The sequence below is a fragment of the Emydura macquarii genome, unplaced genomic scaffold (assembly GCF_026122565.2).
Source record: "Emydura macquarii macquarii isolate MOO-44397 ecotype Brisbane River unplaced genomic scaffold, CSIRO-AGI_Emac_v2 contig_2768, whole genome shotgun sequence".
In the NCBI taxonomy this organism is placed as follows: domain Eukaryota; kingdom Metazoa; phylum Chordata; order Testudines; family Chelidae; genus Emydura; species Emydura macquarii.
This window is the reverse complement of record NW_027132905.1, coordinates 41,671,482-41,693,121: the sequence shown is the minus strand read 5'-3', so window position 1 is coordinate 41,693,121 and position 21,640 is coordinate 41,671,482. Positions and strand designations below refer to the sequence as shown.

General features: G+C 48.0%; 1 protein-coding gene across 3 annotated transcripts in view; it reads right to left on the bottom strand.

Annotated features, from left to right (window-relative positions):
* LOC137165778 (Golgi integral membrane protein 4-like) overlaps positions 1 to 21,640 on the bottom strand; it is a 75,850-nt gene that overhangs the window by 18,082 nt on the left and 36,128 nt on the right. For all 3 annotated transcript variants that reach the window (XM_067567226.1, XM_067567225.1, XM_067567227.1), the window contains exons 6-10: positions 14,986 to 15,068; positions 8,415 to 8,510; positions 7,887 to 8,180; positions 5,748 to 5,905; positions 1,080 to 1,288 (exon numbers count right to left, since the gene is read on the bottom strand). In XM_067567226.1, coding sequence (XP_067423327.1) covers positions 1,080 to 1,288; positions 5,748 to 5,905; positions 7,887 to 8,180; positions 8,415 to 8,510; positions 14,986 to 15,068 — 840 coding nt within the window. The remainder of the gene's footprint in view (positions 1 to 1,079; positions 1,289 to 5,747; positions 5,906 to 7,886; positions 8,181 to 8,414; positions 8,511 to 14,985; positions 15,069 to 21,640) is intronic.

Genomic DNA, 21,640 nt, shown 5'->3' with positions numbered 1-21,640 from the left:
TCCTCCAGATGCCGATTTGCAGCTTTCCAAGATAGCTGCAGTTGCTGCAGTTGTCTGACTGATTAATGCAATTAGCTGGCCTTTGAAATGGCTTGGTCTTCATCCCCGTGGGAAATTCATCACCACGATTAAAATTGGAGCCCCCCCTTCCAAAAAAAAATTTAAAAAAATAAAAAAGACAGATAGATAAGAAATCTCATGGGAGATTGACCTCAAGTCTTGCAAGAAACAGTGACAGGGGATTCTCTTATGAGAGGGGGATCCCTCTTATACAGAAAGGAAACAAACCGCCTGAGCCTGTGTGAATTCCCAGCACATCGCTTTAGTATGTATGATGCACGTGGCCTGAAGGAGGAAGATAGTGGACAAGGCAAGGTTGGATGAAAGTGCCACCCTATCCCTGATAAAGTGATGCATGGGATTCCTTGGATGACAGAGGAGAATAAGGGCAACAGACTCTCCTCCGTATTACTACAGGAGGTGGGTCCTTTCTTTTTCAATCTCTAGGAAAACAAACTCCTTAGTCATTCACAAGGGGACTGCAGATGTTAAGATGCTTCCTATCAGAAGCAGCAGCAGGGAGGATGTGCGGGGTTTCCCAGAGCCAGTCTCCATTTCTGCACATTGCAAGGCAGGAAGGAGAAGAGTTATTAGAACTCGTAGCAGTTGTACCTCATTGGCAATGAAACATGCCTTGGTTGGACCTATGCTACGTGCCTATCGGTGCTAACCTAAGCAGGGCCAGGCCACATCTGTATTTGAATGGGAGTCCTCCCAGGAGCACCTGCATATTGCCTGAATTAATGCTGGAGACACGGGAGGCTGCAAGCATTCTCCTGCAGCGCTGAGAATCCAAACAGGATTGAACTAGGGCATGAGACAGAAGAAACGAAAGTGACTAGAAAGTACGGCAAAAATAACCAAGACATTTGGATTTTTTAAAATACTGGATTTCTCTTGACAACAATTTCAAATTAAAATTTCTCTTCAAGTTTTTGAAAGACGTCCTTTATTTAAAAAACACCCGGTTGGTAAGCAATGGGTCATTACTGTACTTCATTGCATTATGGAAACCATACCCATCTCGAGTTCCTCATCATCCGTCCCTTCTTTGTCTCCTTCCTGATTGGCTATCTGATGCTTTGCCCCTCTGTGCTGATTGGCCAGCAATAGATTGCCATTCTGCATCTGCTGCCCAGGTCTGGTGTCAAAGTGAAAGCGTTGTGGGTAACTGTGCACTTGTTCCTCGTCCATTCGTGCGTTCACTTTGTTAACAATGTCCTGCCAGCTGCAGCAAATAAAGAAACAAAACAGAGCAAGCCACACAGCAGTAAGCTCAAGAGATTTCAAGATGGCATTTCATAATCTAAATGCAAACGGGAAAACAAAACAAGAAACCCACCTCCAATACATGCAAAATTCCTGCCTCATTTTACATCTCAGGCAAAGTAGCAGATTGCATTATCCCTGCAAGCTACATAAGTGCAAGCTTTATAAATGTAATGCATTAGAACTGCTTTAATCTCTTATTCATGCACTGTGACAAATGATCTATATAGCAGTGGCAATATTTTCACTAACTCCAAATTGATATATTTGCATGCTTCCCGCATATTGGAAGGCATAAATTTGCCTTTTTGGAAGAATACCAAACCAATAGCCCTCTTCATGTCCCAACCTTTATTTAAAACAATAATGCTGCTTGTACTACAGTCTTCTAGAATAATTGGTCCAAACCCTGAAGAGTCATTATTGAGAACTGCAGGGTTTTGGTCTACGAGTATAGAAAGCCTTTTTAAGAAAAACAATGATATAAGGAACTCGTTGCAGTGTAGCAGTGCAGATACCTTTTTTCTGGTCTCTTTTAATAAAATCTCTCTCTCATAAGTTGTTTGTAGTGATTGTGACAGACGCTGTGATGAAAGTCTCCTCTTTGGGGGAGACGGGGTCTGTCTCTTTTAGAGCCTGACATCTGTGATCTTTCTGTGACCCTGCTTCTGAGCTCTGTGGAACTACAGGCAGCTCCTTCTGGCCATCCATGAGCTAGGTTGGGAGTTCCATCCTTTTCTGCGAATGCCTGCTTCAAGCATGTTCCTTTTGCTACCTTTACCTGGATCCACTATCTGTCTGCTTCCCTCTTGGCACAACAAGGCATTAACAATAGTTGGCGACGGGACAAATGCTGAGTGCCACACCCTTCTTCTCAATGCTTCCATCTATGCATGGCGTCGGTACCATCACGGAGCTCAAAAACCCATCTCTACATGGCCAGTCAGAGGCTCCACTCTCTGTCCATAAGTGTGCATTACCGATGCAGAGAGATGGGTTGGGGGGCCGTACAGGGGTGCATAAGGTAGGACACCTACGCAGACATTCTCAGGCAATGTCAGAGGGGAGCGTCTTTTATGTAGGGTACAAAGACGGCCCAGTCTTCTCCAACAAAGGGACTGTTCTCCACCCAACTTGTTGCCGGAGGGCAAGATTCAATCACCCAAGCACCCAGACTCGCACTTTGGAAGATATCTAACACACCAGCAGCCAAATCCAGACCTGGAGATTCCCTCAAGTGGCACCTGCCTGCACCTAGGCCTGAACAAGGCCCCCGTTTCTGAGGAATGCTTTCACTTTTTTTTGGAGCGAACCTTGAAAGTTCTGAATCCGCGTAAGGCCCCTAAAAGTCCAGTCTGCTTCTCTGAACAATTTTGGCCCTCTGAAATAGCAGGGAAGGCTCTCCAGAACAGCTACAAATGCTTGCAACATTTCACCACTTCCATCGCCCGTCCCAAAGGCACAGAGACTTTCAGGAGTGAAAAATGATGGGTGCTGCCAGAACTTTTAAACCTCGAAAAATGGCTTCAGTTCAAGTTCAGATTCCTGCTTTATATAGCCAGAGATCCCTAATTCAGATGCATACGCCAGCTGAGATTTCCAAATCTACCTAAGAGATTTGGACACCCAGTTGCCATTAAAATTAATGAGACTGCTGTGCATCCAACTCCCTTAGTGTAACTGTTTACATTGCAGGCTTGTCATGGGTCCTGACTCATGCACATGCGAATGCACTAGCTGAACCTGCCTCCAAGAGTCCACATTGCTATGCCCTATACTCTGTATATCTGTGTCCACACTACTCCAGCTACTCATGTCCAGTGCAAGGATTTCTGGGGGCATATCCCAGAGTTCTTGGCGCTTAGCCCAGTGAAGCCACTCTAGGATTTGGTTCCTGGCATATCGTAGAACTTGTCTGTCCTCCCCGGAGGCTCGTATTGAAATGGTTTCAGCTCACCAACCCCAGCTCTGTACGCGCCTCACTTCTGCCTGTTCCAGCCAGGCTCAGCTGCTGCTACACTTCAAGCCAGCCACTGCACAAGCTTTTAGAAAGGAAATCACAGCCGGGATTTCATCTTGGATCAGCTCACCACAAAAACAATCAAAATGTAAATCAACCATCAAGAGCCTCTCTGGAATCTGCTGATCTCATCCACCCCTGCACCAGTTCCTCACGCTGGACAAATGTCATCTTTGCCTCTGTTAGGCTTAGTGTTATTTTTGGCATCTCCAAGAGAATGTCAGTTTGACCGTCCCCCTCCCCCACAATTATCCAGGTTACATGACTGTCCCTAGCTGCTCTGACGATGTCTTGATCTTAGATCCATTCAGGGAGAATGTCCTTTCAGTGCCATGCTGTGGCCTCCATAGGAATCATGTGCCAAATAGCTCAACACTTGGACGTCCTGATTCATTTATTGGTGACAAACTCCCCTCTGTGTTATATGTGACCCAGGATGGAATATTGGGTCATCTTGAGGCCAGAGGCTGCCCTCAGTTACACCCCCAAGTTCAATGACTTTAATGGCTCCACATCAGCATAACAAGAGACCCTCATCCATCTATTTTATGTTTTATTAAACCCAGTTTGCTTCTTAAACCTGTTGGTTATTATTACGATTTCTGTTTCAGTGGCACATAGACGACCAGACTGAGATCAGGGCCCCATTGTGCTTGTTGCTGTACAGATACATAATAAAAGACAGCGCCTGCTCTGAGGAGCTGGCAAACTAAGTGAACAAGATAGGAAGGGGGGAGGAAATGAACTGTTCCTATCCCCATCAGAACTCAATGAACAATTCAGAAGCTGTCTCTCCTACAGCTTTTCTAAATCTACACAGATCTAACAGGAGCAAAACCTTGTTTGTTTCAATAAAGTCAGTAGATGTAACTTGGAGATGTGTAGAGAGCAGATGGGCTGAGAAAGATGCCAGTTTTAGATTCACTTTTCAGATTATAGCCAAACTTTGAAGAATGGTAGTATCAGAAAGTGTTTTCACATGCAGACTGCTCATTCTGCTGACTGGTCAGCAGAGACCTTCCCTTCGATTGTCAGCTCTTTGGGGCCGGGACAGTATTTTTGTTCTGTGTTTGTACAGTGCCTAGCACAGTGGGTCCTGGTCTATGACTGGGGCTCCTAAGTGTGTCTGCAGTACAAACAAGTAGTATCCATTTCATGATACAAGTGTAACAGTCACACCCTACCTCCGAATCCTCCTTTATTTGCAAATTATCCGGAGAGCATTCATCTCGTCTCCCCTACACCACAGAACGAGGGCTGAGTGATGCAGGTTGTTATGTATAAAGAAGCCCTTTGCATTTGTCTAATAAAAACTAAAGCTCCCAAGAGGCTGGGAAATTTCATACTAAGACCTCATCTAGAAACAGAAGTTGCACTTGTTTTAAATCTCTTGAGTTAAACCAGTGCAAGCTACTGTGTGGACACAATTAAATAGGTTTACATCGACCAAATTAAGATAAAGTCAAGATAAGCCAATTGCAAAACAATCAAAGTGCATCTACTCTGGAGAATTCACCAGAGTTTTACTCAAGAGAGGGAAGGAAATCCGCAAATGAGAAAAGGACAGAGCATCCAGTGCTTGGACCTTCACCTCAAACCCGGGTGCAAAACTGGAAGATGACAGCATCTTAAACGAGGCCGGTTGCCTGCCACTTCTAGATTATCCTATAACCTTGAAGATGACAACCCTTCAGATCTTGTTCTGATCCTTCCGACAGAACATGCCAGGTTACTGATTAATTAGTGGAAAACATGAGCAAGCCTCAGCTTTAATACACAGCTTAACGCTTCTTAATTAGAGGAGCTGATGGGATCCCTTAACCGCCCTGCTGCTGAAGAGGTATAGCCTCCACTATGCTGCACTTCTTCCGCTTGCTAAACAACACAGGATTTTTATTTTTAAATTCCCCACCGCAGAGAGGTCGGGTACTTTTTGGCAGAAGTCAGCTCAGAATTCTGCACTACCATTTCTTCCAGCTAAGACTCAATCCACACCGCGCCCTCCTCAACAGGAGCTCCCCAGTGTCTCCCCGCTGCACGACACCTCTAGGACTGGTAGCCAGAGCCCACCCAACTGGCTAAATGCAGCCCATGAAGAGGTCAGCCCTCTCACGTGGAAATGGAACTCACCAGGCCATGCATCCCAGCATGCAGTGCTGCATCTTGACACGAGTGGCCTGCTGCTTGACGCCAGATGGAACCTCGCATGGGTAGTGTTCAAAGCACGAAGGAGCAGAGCATGCTGGGACCTGGAGTCTCCATTTGCGCCTCTTCGTACGGAAGATGATACGGACCACCCCCAGCAAGGGGAAGTGTTCAACGGGCCAGTCTTGATGACCTCCTTTAGTGTTCTTCCCCCCTGAACCCTGAGAGTAGGGGAGAGCCCTGCAGTACAAACCTTTGCACCTGCGCCTGCTTGTTCCCTGCCGAGGGATGGTTGCCCGGAGCCCGCTCCTTCTCCAGCGTAGATGGGTGTTTCAGATTGGGCGCTTGGTCTCTGGGAGCTTGGTTTTCCTCACTGGTTTTCCCCTGAATGCTCACTGCCACCTTGTGATCCTGCAGAGAGGACAAAGATCCAGAGGATCTGTAGAATCTACCCGGCCTCACGGACCCTCACTGCCCCTCATCACATTTGGAAGGTTCCTGGTTTTGGCTCACATTTTTCATCAGGGAACATTAGGACAGGAATTGCTCTGCCGGAGAGATGCATTCCCTACCAGCCATGCTACCCTATTGTGAGCAACGGAACGCCAGAGTTCAGAAAAATACATTTCTGTTGGGTGGGCTATGTGAAATGTGCTTGCCCTGTCCTCAACAGGCCTGTGTCCATGGGACAAAAGGGCAATCCTATGGTCACACCTTAAAATAAGGGTACATTAATTACTGTGTAACTACTGTGCAATTAGTGTTGTTATACTGTGGTTTTCCTTGTAATTAACACTTAATCACCTTCACAACATCTCTGTGAGACAGGCCAGTGCTATTATTAACCCCATTTTACAGATGAGGAACGGAGGCATCAAGCGACTTGTCCAAGGTCACACAGGGAATCTATGGCAGAGTAGGGAGCTGAACCCATTCTTCTGAGTCCCAGGCCAGCACTTTAGTCACGGGACCATCCTCCTGAGTACATACAGGATGTCCTTATTCACAGCCTGAGGCCAAGACTGTTTCTGGACCAGGCCAGCGTGAAAATCCACAGCCACATGTGGTTTGGAAGATAAATATAGCTTGGGGCTCCCCAGCCAGGGGCTGCATGAATTAGCTCTGCAGTGATGTACAGAGAAATATGTGCTGGCTGATCAGGAACCAGCACGGCAAACATCTGTGGTTTTTCCCCACCTGCGTGTTAGAATTTACTCCTGCCACCTCCAGTTTTCCCACATACACCAATTCCCAGCTTCACTTCTAGTGTCCCTAAACCTGGCTACGGCAGTATTTCTACTCTACCTGCCCATCACTGTGGTACCCTGAGATGTGGGTTCCTAGATCTGCTGCAGACTTGCTGTGTGGCACCAGACAAGTCACTAACTGGGGGGGGGAGTCATTTGGGGTGCTTAGGACCTCTGGAAAGAGGGTCCTTAATCTCTCTGCAACAGCTGTAAAATGGGGGCAGATAAATTCCTTCTGGCCACGAAGTGCAGGTGCTACGGTGAAGAGTGCAACAGAAAAGACTATAAATAACTAGGATAAATATGGATGAGCAGCTACCTCTGGAGACAGATGAATGAAAAGGAGAAGTAGAGGACTTAGCTGATCACCCACTTATTCTCTGTCCATTGGCTGACAGTGGAGTCTGACTCCACAGCAGAGGAATCAGCCCGTTGCTGATACCCTGGGACTTTACGGGCCTGATCCAAAACCCATTGGAGCAAATGGACAGGCTCCTACTGGTCTTTGGATGAGACCGTAGGTCCATCTCTGGGCTGTAGCTAGAAGGTAAAGAGGGATAGAAGAGATGAGGTTAGATGAAGACACGCAAGGTGAACTATTCGCAGAGCAAGCGCCCTCCATGGAGCAGAAATCCTTGCTGCCATGGCACTGCAGCTCCAGCCCTCCTCTGAACTGCTGCCCTGCCGTTTGCAAAGGGAGTGAATCCGAGCCCAGAGAGAACTGGGGAAACGCGCAGCAGAGCCAGCCCAGCCGTGTCATTAACTCCTGCTTGGCTACGCCACAGGCCAGCAGTCAGCGCTCTCCCCCTGGAGGAGAACGTCCGGGGAAGAGGAAACAAACGCTTCCCAAAGGATCGTTCCCTGAAGACCGAGTCAGAGAGGGATTCACCCTTTCCTTTAGCTCAGAGGGAAGAAATCGCCAAAGGCAAATCAAACCTGGAAACAAAAAGCAGGACGGGGGGCTAGTTTCCACACAGACTAGTTTCACTTCCAAATTTAAAAAAGAGGATCCTTCACGGAGGCTGCTGGATGCAGACTGACCCTGTGGTTCTCTCTGACTCCCTGTGCTGAGCCTGTGCTGTCTAGTGTCACAGGCTCCCCCTAAGTCCCGGCTTGGATTACACAGCTGACTGCGCTCTACTTACCGAGTTCCCATTCTGCACACTGTTCACTGTCCGTGTGAATCGGATCACGGGGCCGTCCCGGGGCCCTTGTGGCCAGGCAGGCTGGGCTGCTGGAGGGGGGTTGGCATCCTGGAGGGGGGCTGGATGGGTGAACAGCCCGTCAGCCTGGGATCTGGGGCCATCATTATTATGCGAGGTCTGGCCTTGGGGCAGAGTCCCCTCTCCCTGGATCTGTGGTCTCAGGAGGCTCCCACCAGGGGGCTTGTCCTGATCCAAAGGGCTCAAGGGCATTTTGGCCCCCTTGGCTGCAAACACCTGGAAGAAGGAGAGAAGAAAGAATTTAGCCAGGCCGTGTTAATTACGGAAGGTGGGAAAGGGGGAGAAGGAACCCCAGGTGATCACCCACCCCACCTTGCGGCATTCCTCTCCCCAGGACACTTCACACGCCCAGGTTCAAACCCAGCAAGGCCCAATGGCAGGGCACTGTACCTACTGCCTAGAAAACTATAAAACATTGCTGCCGGGCACCAGGGGTTGTTCTTTCAGTACCTGGAGCTGTGGTTTCCCCTTTGCGGGTCCCACTTCCTTGAAACTCGGCATCTTCTGCAGAGCTTCCTTGAGCTGCCTGAACTCCTCCATCTGGGTCTGGGGCAACGAGAAGGGCAAATAAAATCTCAGGTGACAAAGGGTTACTGTTTCCCCACTGGGAGAAGCCATCACTACAGAGTCCTGCTTCCCGTCTGCTGCTCTTTAGGCTGGGGCTGGACGCTCCACTCAGCGTCAGGGGGCTGCAGTAGCACCTGGCATTAGTGTGCAAGAAGCTGGGGGAGAGAATTCACACCTATTGTCCAATACCACCCCCTCAATGACTGCAGCAAGCTCCCAGGAAAAGCTAATCTCTGCCACGGTCATTCCCCCGTCTGTCCCCTCATCTGAGGCTCAGTTTTTCCCTACCCCAGCAAACCAAACGCTGTCCAGCTTTTATCATCCATTTTTTATATTGGAAATGCCAACCCATGAAACCAGCGTTAGAAACAGTGCTAGTCACAGCCTGCGCTGCAGAATTGATTCCTTCTGGCCTTATCCCGCTGGTTTTCTGGTCCCTTTCATTCTGGGTCTTGGCAGGTTAGGATCAATCTCTCTCCCCTGCCCCCGCCCCCTCATACCCACACACGTTCAGGTTAACATGCTTTTCCATGGAGCTTTTTCTCACTGGATGTATTCATCTCAGAGGGGTTGACACACTAATTGGCTTAATTCTACTTGACAATTCAATGTACTTCACCATACGAATTAAAATTGATTCCCCTGGACTCCAAGGCAAAACATAACAACACTTTTTTCTTGGCTGCAGCTTATCAGCTCATTTCCTCCCTCCCCACCCTGGAAAGCAAAAGAGCTTGACACTCGGTGCTGTGTTATTTATAGGGAAGGCGGGGAAGAGGGGGGAATTCTGGTCATCTGATTGCCAACCTGGGGTGGATGGTAAGTTTTCCAAGCAGAGAGGAAACAAATTCCTTGAGCAGAGGTTATTGATTTCAAGTCTCTCCTTTGCAATCATGTTTTGTTTTGACCTGAGTGGTGCAAGTGTGTTTTTAAGGTGGCTTTTTTTTTTTTTTTTTTTTAAGAACAGACAATACAGCATGGGAAAGGAGCTGGGAATGGCTTGTGGGACAAAGAGTATCAGCCCCACTGTTAGGAGAAGATTGGCTAAACTATAACAAACCAGAGAGATTTCATTCAAGCAAACCCAGAACACAGTGGGGAGGTTTTAAATACAGTATGACCTACAGGAAGCTATCTGGAGTCTAGCACAGACGACTGCGTCTATGGACTCCTGGGTTCTGTTCCATCTCAGCCACTGATTCACTCTGCAAGGCCTTGGGCAAGTCACTTCATCCCTCTGTGCCTCATTTCACGCATCTGTACAATCAGAACACAGCTCAATGCTCCTGTTAGTTCACTAAGGCATGCCAAGCACTTTGCAGTCCTTGGACAACAAGCATGCTACGTAAATTCCCTGTTTGTAAATGTTCGCCTGCAGCAGGGAGGCAAGATTGGTGCAAATAAGCCCTGCGGTAATAGAAAGAATTGCTGGCTGATGCAGGGAATCTGGTTGGGTACCTGATTGTTTAGCTAGCAAGAGTGAAACCCTGGCCCCAATGAAGTCAACGGCAACCTAAATTCAACCCCCTTACGCATACACACATTACGATATTCTTTAATTTCATGAGAACAAAAACTTGTTTCCCCAGGACACAGCCCAAAGGGGTGAAATAAGATTTCACAGGCAGCCTTAGTTCTGGCATTTCTGAGTACTTGACTTTGCACCCTTAACAGTCTTTTAACATAGGTTTTACAAATGTCAGCGTGTGTGTGTGTATACACATGCACAAAGTATGCTTGATTTTCTGACCGCCTTGCGATAACATGCCCAGCACAGAATCCATGAAAGAGCATCTAAGAGGTGCTTAGCTAAAGAATAATTCACCCTTGATCCTGCCTTCTCTGCCAAGGTGCAAATGCTCTCAGCACTTAGTGAGCCAGACAAGAATATTTTAGCCACAGGGTGACTGGTAACGGGACATGCAGCCTCTCACCTGTAGTTCCTTGGGTTTTGACCCAGGCTGCTTGTGATAAGCTGTCACCCTCCAAGAGCTGTTCAATGGCCTATACTAGCTGGCTAGGTCTCAATCTGCTTCGCAAAGGACAGGTGCCCACGTCACCACATTTGAGGCTATTTCTGATCGTTTGGGTAAAGAGGCCAAGTCGACGAACGAGTACAAAGGCTGAGTCGCATTTCAATCCGCAGCAGGCAGGCTGTGGGGTAGGGTGGGGACACATGCCTGGAGAAGCTTTCATCACCTGCTGGTTAAGGGTGCTGGCCTCTTTGAATCCCAGGAGGGAGGTCACAGGCCCACCCGAAACTGAAGGCTCGCCCCCACACCCGAGGGAGGGGCACCAGAACCAGGACACAACTGATTTCTCAAGACAACAACAACAACAGGCGCAGGAGTGAGGATCAAAGGGGCAAAACCAGGGTGCCAGGTGGCGCCACCACGCCGAGAACTCCGGCCACTGCCCACTGCCCACCGGAGGAATGAGGGGATGCTGCCCAGAGGAATGGTGCACAGCTTCGTGAAATAATGAGGGACAGAAGTAGGCCCAGTGGAGGGTGCTGGATTGAGTGAAGTCCTTGATTTACGCTCACATGGGGCACATGATGGCCCGTGCTCGTGCAAGCTGTCCCACCAACATGCCATGAGGGGGAGGAGAAGGGAATGCTGCCACCAGTCTCTGAATACGTTGGTGGGTGTGTGACATGGACATCTGTCCGCTGGGAAACTTACTGAGACACGCCCTCAACCCGCCAGTTAAAAGTCACACGGGCCAGCAAGCTGCTGTCACGGAGCGACTGCTTCCAGTTCCCCAGGGAACTGGACTTGCGCCAACGACCGGCGCTGGACTCAGGGAAGTAACCTGAAAGCGATGAACTCTTCGTGACGTCAGCACTCCCTGCCGCCATCCAGAGCAGGCCAGGAGACAAGAACAATCTTGCAAATAAGGGAAAAAATCCCCTCCCCTCCAGCCCCAAGCACATGTGGCACCTGGCTCAAGAGAAGGATGGCTGTCAGCTCCCCGCTTCTGAGCTTAGCCCATAGCCCAGGAGAGTGTCTGACAGCAGGCTGTTAATTAGCCACAGAATACGCCAATCCAGCCAGTGATAGGACTTCAGAAAATGCATTTACAAAGCTGCTGGAGCATCTGGCTCATTGCAAGGGCCTCAGAAAGTCAGCGATCTCCCCCTTGGTCTCTCCTCTCCCTTGGTCATCTGCAAAGCGTTGTTCAGATTTGCACAGTGCCTCACTGGAAAAGCAGTGCCTCCCCGTAAGCAGGGCCCCCCCAGTCTTGGAGCAGTGGGTCTCCTGCAACGTGCTGGGATTTAGGGGCTGTGTTGAGGCTAGAGCGCAACTGCAAGTGCTTCTCCAGGGAAACTGCATGTGTTACATCCTCCTTGCTCTTCAGCCAACGGGGCTTCCATCTCTGCCCCTCTGGCCTCAAAAATTAAACCCCCGCTCGACAGCTTTTACTGCTAAACAATGACACCTTGTTTGTGTCGCCTCCCCCTCTGCAAAACCATCACCGCAAGCAGCAGCAAGAAAGCCATTTTCTACCATTTCCGAGGGTCTGTTTATATTCCCAGGCGAGTCCCCCTCTCCGCCAGGCAGGACAGCACGGCACTGCTCTTTCTTGCTGCAATTAATTTTATAGCCGTTGGCAGAAGATGACTGAACCCTGCTCAGAATGGAAATGTTTCTGAGATCTGGGTTGAATGACGTCAGTGATTAGTGCGGGAGGAATTCTGCCCACAGAGAGGTTAGGTAATGCTTGCTTCTGTCTCAGCCATGCAGCAGGGATCATTGCGACTCGACTGGCCGGGCCAGGCCCAGCGCTCGGATAGGTTTATTGGTCCTGAGAGCGTTTGTCCTGCTTCGCCAGCCAAAGCATGTTTGTAGCCATCTACCCAGAAGAGTTCAGCAGCCAGCTGTATTTATTGTTTGCATTACGATATGGTATCAGTTGCAATTATGGCCTCATAATTATGGCATTATGAGGTCACTATGGACTTCAGTCAGGGATCGGGACCCCCTATCGCGATATGCACCACACACACCCCTAATGAAAACACAAATCCCTGAAGAGCTTCTGGCATCAAGTGCCAGTATTAAGAGTGGAGACTTCAGACCATTTGAGAGCGGGGACTCAGAGGAAACTGCATTTCCTAAATGCCTAAAGAGAGGTGGGAATTCAAGTGTGTGGGAGGAAGCAAGCCGCTAATCGAAATGGCATGATCTCAAGGTCAGTCTTCTCACAACCTGCTAGCGCCTTCTAAGAGTGCAGACCAGTTGTCCCTAACACTACGGGATCCAAAAGGTATCAGCCTTCAAACTACACCAGGACCTTACTGGTCTCTTCGTCTTGCATAGCGATGGGCTGCAGCCCCAAAGCTCAGATCCAGATTTCTTGCTAACCTAGATCCAGATTTTTCTATTCATCCCTCGACAGGCAAACGTTCCTGAATCTCTTCCTTCCCAAAAGCCAAGGGTCAACTTGGCTCCGCAGGTTTGATTTCCATGCTAGCAGCGTGAAAGTCTGGACTTGACATAACAAGTCCCAGACCAGCATAATCTTTGATCTCTGTGATGATTTGGTGTTGAGGAGGGAGAGGGGGGTTATAGTCAGTTTGAGATAAGCAGAATTAAAAGATGTCAGGGAAAAACTCCCAAACACCAAACCTGATGGAGCCCCTGCAAAGCTCTTTCCTTTCCAAAATATTCAGAAATTAAAAACCAAACAAACAAAAGGGGTGATCAAGGACTCCAGGCTCCATCATACAGAGAGCTGAGTGATACAGGTAAGTAGATCTTTAGGTGACTTGCCAGATGCTTTTGGATGGTTTGAATTAAAACCCCACAGGCGGCTTCCCTTGCCTAATCGGTGAATTGCACAACTGAGACTTTTGTCCTAGTGCAGAGGAACAAAAAGAATCAGTGAACGCACAGCTGGTGCAGCGTGCTGACAGGGCGGCCATGGAGGCTGACGGCTTCCGTTAGCGAGCACAGTGGATGCAGCATGGACAATACAACAGCAACCTTCCCCAACACCTCCCACCGAACTGCCTCCACCCTCACCGTTGGGCCAAGATTGCCAAGAAGGGCCCCAACGAGAGTCAGCTGCAGTCTGGGTCACGTAGCGTAGCTGCTTCGTCACTGCACACAGAGCGTCAGAAGGTAACTGCTGACTTACAGCTGGAAGGCTGCGTGTCTCATTGCCACAGAGCCAAGCTGCGGGTGGGAAGAGGGAGGGCAGGGCTGATCTTGGAAGCAGGGCTAGATACTCTCCTTCCTCTCCTCAGGAGAGGGGGGGAAAAAATTCAGCTGGCAAGAGGCTTTGCCATTTAATGAGCCACCAAGGCAGTGAGGGAGCAGCAGTTGTCTTTGAAAGGACGGGCATGCTGTTAAAAGCCTCGGAGCCGGAGGACGTGCTGCAGCCATCCGAGCTGAACCAGAAAGGAGAGCCTAGGAAATGGCATGGAAGATGGCTCTGGGGCCCTTCAGGAATCATCCACCGAGCAAAGCTTAAATGAACACTGAATATAAGAAGTGCCCCGTTGGTGGCTGATTTCCATCCATGTGCAGCAAGTTCTTAAGTGCTGAGAGCAAAGAAGGTGGCTTTCTTTCTGCTGTTTAATAAGAAACTACCTCCGGAAGATGCCAGGGAGTCCTCACCCAGTTTTCAGATGGCCTCCGGGTCTTGGCATGAAATCCAAAAACTGTCCTCACCATTTGGGTCTTCCCCTGGGCTTGGGCCAGCTGCTGGCTTGGGGAATTCTGCGCGCAATGCAGCGTGCACAGCTGACTCCACAGAACCACAGATAGAGACCTACCTGAGAGACTCAGCCCGGCCCGGCCCAGCCCAGCCGGCGCAGGGCTCTTGCCTACATTATTCCCTAGTGCTCTGTCTAAGACAATTCTAAAGCACACTCCAGTGACGACACTCCCTCCGCTTCAGTTCAGAATGGATTCCCCAGGGACCAGTTTTCATTCTTGGGATGCTCAGCTCACATTTCCCTTTCTTCAGCTTCATCCAGCTCTTCCTATTTACACCCCCTTCGACCTCTCCTAAACAAATCCCCTCCCTCCTTAGCGTTTGCACACTTCCAATGAGATCACCGCTCAGCCCTCCACAGCACCTTCTCAAAGCACGTCGCAAACACAGTGGTTTAGAAAACCACTATTGCTGGTCAAGAGTCCAAGGCACAAACCAATAACAGTGGAAAGCCAAGGGAAAGTTTAATGTCATGAGAGTCCAGCTAGCCCAGGTTCCTTCTCTCATCTCAGCTGGAAACAAAGCCCAGTCTCTGATTTAAGGTCTATTTCCGCTGTGTCACTAGACCAAACTGGCTTTACACGCACAAGGCCTCCTGCCATCAGTCCCTCTGCAGCTGGGAAGCCTTACCACGTCGGTTTATTCACTCCAGCCAGGTTATAAACACCATTCACCTGACTTCAGGATAAGGCTGTTGCTGGGAGCCCAGCGAGGACACAGCATCTCTTACCTGAGCGTCAAGGAGCTGAGAGTGGACATCCTGGTGGGCCTGCCGGAGAAGCTTGCTCTCCTCTTGGAGTTTGAAGACGGTATCTGCAAGAGAAGAATGAGAACACGGGTGAACACCACGGTTTGGTTAAACACGGCTTCTCACTCACGTTCGTGCACCCCGATGGAAACGCCGGGGCTTGCAAAGTACGAGGAAGATCAGGTGGCACCAGCCAGGCACCCCCGTAGCATCCTGTCAGATACAAGCCACCTGCCCTCCCCTCCTGTCAACCTAAGTAACTTCCTCCTTTAGAGAGGGACCTAAATACCATATAGCGGCGGGCGCGATCTGCGGTCCCCACTATTTTTATGCCCTTTGCTAGGTCAGAATAAGAGGGTTTTCCCTCACTTGCAGCTCCTGCTGTTTATTGGCAGGCAGGGAACAAGGCCAGAGTCCCTACTCTGGAAGGAAGGGACACGGGGTACAGAGGACTGTCAACCCTCAAGTACGCACAGCAACTGCAGAGCACATCAGACTAGGGGCCAATCCAGTACAGCATCCTGTCTCCGATCATGCAGGCAACCAGTTACTTCAAAGGATGGTGCAAGAAAGCCTGGAAAAGTTCTAGGTTGGTTTGTCCATGGGGGAAGTTCCTTCCTAGCCTATTCAGTGGTTGGCTAATGCCCTGAATCATCAGGTTTGTATTCCTTGCAAACTCTTTGTATCCTCATCAATGCATGAAAGACTACGCAGCAATTCCGATACTTTTCATTGCACTGAATACAAAAAATGACTCTACCCCCCACAAGTGAAGAGACAGACTGTCAAAAGATGCCAGCCTTATTTTGCAATCTGCCTGAGCCTGTATTAAAACACCCTAGAACCTGAAACCTTCTGCGCTGGTGTGTATTTTAGCCTGCAAATAGCTCTTAGGAAGTGGTATTTTCACTCACAATACAGCCACTTAACTGTAGGCTGACTTGGCATGTTAGATTTCTGTTTGAGATTATGACTGACTGATTGGCATCCTTCCATCTGTGAGAGAGGGTGGAAATTGCAGCCAAGACGTAGATGGTTTGCAATGTTTTCTGTGACTACATAGTCCAATCCAAGACTTGCATCATCTTTGGCAGTTATTGCAAATGTGTGTGTCTTGGGCGGGAGCTGCTCGCTTCCTACAAGCTCTTTTCTCTTCAAGCTGTGGGAGCCAGCTCCTGTCATGGACATTGATGCCCTGACGGAGATGATGGTGCCACTTGTTACGACCACTTGCCAAGAATTCCCATCGGTCAGGATCAATTCCAAGTTCCTTCATATCTCACTTGCCTGTGCCTTTATAGCAAAGCTTGGGACATACTGTTGTTCTTCCTCCCTCTGGTAGCTCCCCATATAGCATGTCCTTAGGTATGTGTCCATCTTCCAACCTGCTCAGATGGCCCAATCAATGCAGTTGTCTTTGCTTGAGCAGTGCTGTCACACTTGGTACATTTGCTCTTTGAAGAACCTCTGCGTTGGTGACTTCACCTTGCCATTTGATGTTAAGTATATGGTGTAAGCAGCCTAAGAGGAAACTGTTTTAACTTTTACTCTTGATGAGCATAAATTCTCCATGTTTCCCCACCAGGCATGAGTGTGCTGAGGACGCCAGCTTGGTACACTGGCATTTTGGTCTTGATGGTAAGCTTTGAGTTGTTCCCTGCTCTTTTAGTCAGTCTACTAAAGATTATGGCAACCTTTCCAATGCGAACATTTAGTTCTCCTTCCAGTGAGAGGTTGGTAGTCACTGTAGAACCTAAGTAGCTGAACTTTTGGACTACTTCTAGCTGGTTTGCATTTAAGATGGTTAAAGGCTCTTGTAGAACCTCCTGTCCTAATACAACCATTTTCTTAATGATGATGGTGAGAGCAAATGCTTGACAAGCACTTGAAAGGTGGTCCGTGAGTTCTTGTAATAGATCTTCATTGTGGGCTAGAAGGGCAGCATCATCAGTGAATAGAAGTTCTCTGATAGCACCTTTTTTAGTTTAGTCTTTGCTTTAAGTCGTGAGAGATTGAAGAGTTTCCTATCTGATCTTGTGTGGAGATATACTCCATCTTTCACATCCTTAAATGCACAGTTTAGGAGCACTGAGAAGAAGGTTGCAAAGACTGTAAGGGCAAGAACACATTCTTGCTTCACTCTGCTTTTCATCACAAAGCTGTCCGAAGTAGAGCCATCAAACTGGACATTTGCTCTCATGTTGTTATGAATGTATATGACTTAACAAGGTTGATGCACATGCTATCTTTTCTAATATGGCAAATAGATCTGCTCTGCTGACTATGTCAAATGCTTTGATTAGGTCCACAAAGGCAACATACAATAGTTAGTTTTGCTCTCTGCACTTTTCTTGAAGTTGACGCAGAGAAAATATCATGTGTATAGTTGATCTTCCAGGCCTGAATCTACACTGTGATTCAGGGTAGACAAGATTCACCAGCCGTTGTAGGCGCACTAAGATGATTTTTGCAAAAAGCTTTTCCTGCTATACTTAGTCACGAGATACCGCTATAGTTCTTACAGTCACCTTGTTTGTCTTTGTTTTTATACAGAGTGATGATATTTGCGTCATGCATCTCTTGTGGTACCTCACCCTCTTTCCAGCATTTAAGTAACAACTGAGAGAGATACGGTAGGAGGCTTTCTTTCCCACATTTAAAAATTTCGGTAATCTTCACTTCACTAATGATCAAAGAGTGCTCGGTGACACAATCAGCATTGTGAAACGTGAGAGTGTTCTGCTCTGAGGGTAGGTGTTGCCTTCTGCCGATGACAAGGTCTAACTGGTGCCAATGGCCTGATTGTGGATGTCACCATGGCACTTTGTGGCGATCTTTTCCTGCTAAATCTGAATTGCTAATACACATTTGGTTTGGGGCCCAGAATTCAAAAAGTTGTTGGCTGTTCTCATTCATCTTGCCAATGCCAAAATGTCCTAGGCAACCTGGCCATGAATTGTTATCTGCACCAACTCTTGCACTGAAGTCACCGAAGAGGAAAAGTTGCTCAGTTGATGGTATTCTTTTGATGACTTGATACAAAAAGTTGTAAAATGTATCCTCCCCTGGGCTAGATTTGAGTGTTGGTGCATAAGCACTAATGATGTTCACAAGGCTGATAATTGTCTGAAATTTAAGTGAGATAATGCACTCTGACTTCCCAATGGGTGTTTCTAGGAGCTTTACTCACTTATTTCTCACAGCAAAACTGACACCATGCAGACAATTTTCTTCGCTGCATTTACCCTGCCAAAAGAAGGTATAATTGGCCTCTTGGACAGAATCAGCATCTGCAAGTCATTTCCTGTAGTGCTGCAATGTCAACATTGAGTTTGTACAGTTCACGGTCTATCAAAGCTGACTTCCGTATGCCTCTTGTGTATTGTAGATCGTCATTGTCTGTCAATCCTGGGCACATGGTCCTAACACTCCAGCTTCCAAGCCGGAAAATTCTTAGTTTCTTATTTTTTCCATCTGCCACCTTCCATGTTGTGCCCATGCCGCCGGCAAGGATGGAGTGTCCTCCCTATGTAATATGGCTGCAATAACCCGGGCAATTAATATGGAGGTGCTGCTTGGCTCATGTGCCAGCGTCTCCCTCTTGGCTTCACTGGTTTAGACCAAGGACAGAGGTCGATACATTTGGAACCAGCTATGCTGCAGGAATTGCCAGTGCAGAAGAGACCTTCCATCTTCCTGTCTTCGGGGCTCCACTGGCTATCAGCTATGGCTGACAGGTCCAATCTCTCCTGTGTGGATGCCATTGGCAAATACACTCAGTGAATCTGCTCATCTGCCTTTTGCTGGCATTTCCTCCATCAGGGGTTCCACTACCCTCCTCAGACGCTCATCCGCCCGAAGCCACTGGCACTTCCCAAGGGCTCTGTGTTAATTAACCGCTGCCCAGCACTCCACATTGACCAATGCAGGTTGTACCACTTATGGTCAGAGCAGTAGCAGGCCCTCAATTCTAACCTGACCTGAGATTATAGGTATGACAAATTACAGTAGTGTCTCTATCCACTGCGCATGTCACACGCGATGGAGGAGGGTCCCAGAGCCCGGGCTTCAGCCTAAGCCCAAACATCAATCCTGCCATTTTTCTAGTCCTGCAACCCGAGCACAAGTCAGCTGACAAGGGCCAGCCCCGGGTGGTTTATTGCAGTGTAGACATGCCCAACGGGACTAGGATTTCATCTCTTGTCTTTTGGTTAGGGCATTTCTCTAGTGCAAGTTCAAGCCTGGTCAAACCTGCAGACAGCACGGATACTTGAGGAGTAGCTTTGCAAAGCAGGAGAGAGCTAAACCATGTGGATTAGAGCAGGGGCTGCCAGGGGGAGACCTGGTATTACTAAAGGTAAAATCCTAGAACAAAGGAGAGGAAACAAACAGCAGGGAACAGAAAATGGGGGTATGCATGGGGAGTCAGGGAGAGAGGGAAAGAACCAAGCAGACCCCAGCTCAGTCAGTAGTATTTGCAAGCCTCTGAAGACTTTTATTAATCAATATGCACTGTGGTCACCCCTACCACCCACAGATCACCAAGTGCTTTACAGAAGTGGACATTATCTGCATTATATCAACTGGGAGATAGAAGCACAAAGCAGTAAAGCGACCGGTCACATAAAAGGAGCGCCAGAGTTGAGAACACAACCAGCTTCCTTGCCAGCAGTCCCGTTTCAACCTCCTTCAAGAGCACTTCCAGCCCAAGAGTGGTACAGAGGCATGTCTTACACCGCAGCTCTTCAGTAGATGCTCTACACACACATGCATGCATGCACACACACACACACACCCCACCCCGTGGAATGTAAAGTAAAGAAAATGAGATGGTAGATGTGCTATTAGCCACCAGTCTTTGCCTATCTCATCAAACTGCTATGCGCTTTCACAGACTGTGGTTTCAAACCCTCCACCCCCACACAATAAAGGAAAAATTTACCAGCCAGTTTAGAGCTAATAATACAGGAATGATACCATACTGACTGAACGAGCAGCCAGTAAGATGCGCATTGAATATCAATATCTCAGGTTGAAGTCAGACTCCTTGAGTAGATTTTTTCCCACTCCTAAGTGTTTTTTCTAATCTTTATTCCCCCTTTGCTTTGACAGAGTTCATTTTCCTTGCTGTGTTTTTCACCATGTGTTTCAAGGAGAGAGGTGGAATCAAATATTTGGTAATCTATTTAGCTTGCGTGTAAGGTTTCTTTTTCCATCCTAGCAGCATTACTCAAATATTAGAATAAGATGAAAAAAAAAAGTCAGCAGCTTTGACATTCTCAGACCCAATCCCGGGGCTAGAAATGAACCTCAAAAACCTCACAACCTCATTAAAAACTGAACTAAGAAATGCTCTGCAGGAATTAAAGGTATCAGCATTCCCTACAGCAATTTTATCATTAAAAGTATTTTATATACACATCCCGCTAATTAAAAAAGGAAAGTTTAATTTACTCTAAAATTCAGGTTTTGGAATTTACAAGACCTAATAATCTGAGCAACAGAAACTGTTTCACAAAATAGTAGTTTACAGAGAAGTGAGAAGATTCCATTTAAATGTCCTCCTGCAATATGGGACACCCAAATGCTGCAGTGCTATATGAGTGCAGTAGGAAATGACTTTGGCTAATCTAGTCTCATTTTCCTTGCTGAATAAAATGAAAGGGAGAGGCTGGGTAGAGCACTGGTCTGGGATTTAGGAGACCCTAATTCTATTCCCAGCTCAGTCACCAACCTGCTGTGCAACCTTGGGCAAGTCACTTCCTAGCTCTGTGCCTCAGTTTCTCCTCCCATTCCTTGTCTATATAGATTGTAAGCTCTTCCGGGCAAGGAGTGGGCACAGTGGGGCCCTGATCTTGACCGGGGACATCTAGGCACAGATGGAATAGAAGAAAAAGCCAGCATAAGCTAGTTATATTTTCAAAATCATTGCAGCTTTCATTATCTAAACTGCTTCCAGAGAGTTAGGCCAAAAATGTTTAAAATATTAAAAGAGTGGAACATGGATTTTCTGAACTCCAGTTTAACAAGAGGTCAAATTATATCCCCTGGGACTGTGGGAAACATAACTCCATTCCTCTGGGACTCCACCCCTGTACTGCTTAGGGAGCTCCACTGACTGAGCTCTCGCTCCAAGAATCACGTAAAATCCACAAATGGACGCAACTGGTTAGCCAAACGCCTGGTTTAACAAAGGTTTGGGATGTCACCAGGGACTGGGGTTTACTTGTGCACAGTCTTTCTCCTGACAGTGGCTCAAATGCTAGTTCAAGGGTGGTGCAGCCATTTCAACGCCCTGGACTGGATGCTGGATTTGGGGCACCTCCCTGGGCAGAGCCGGAAATTTCACTCCAGATTCTAGAATCAGATTTTGTTGTTGTTGTTGTTGAGGATTTCAGACTTAGGCATGAATGGGGTGAGGAAGTAACAAAAGAGAAGAGTTCCCCTCTCACTGGAGCACCAGTGATGTATTAAAGCAGGGGCGCCCCCAGAAACATTTCAAACTGCACACATGCCTCTCCCCCTCCTGACTCAGGGAGGAGCCTGGTGGCGGCTTTGCCATGCTTAGCACTCAGGCTCAGACCCACTGGACTGTGCCACGGTAAATAGTCAGTCTCTGTCCTCCCCACCTCGGGGA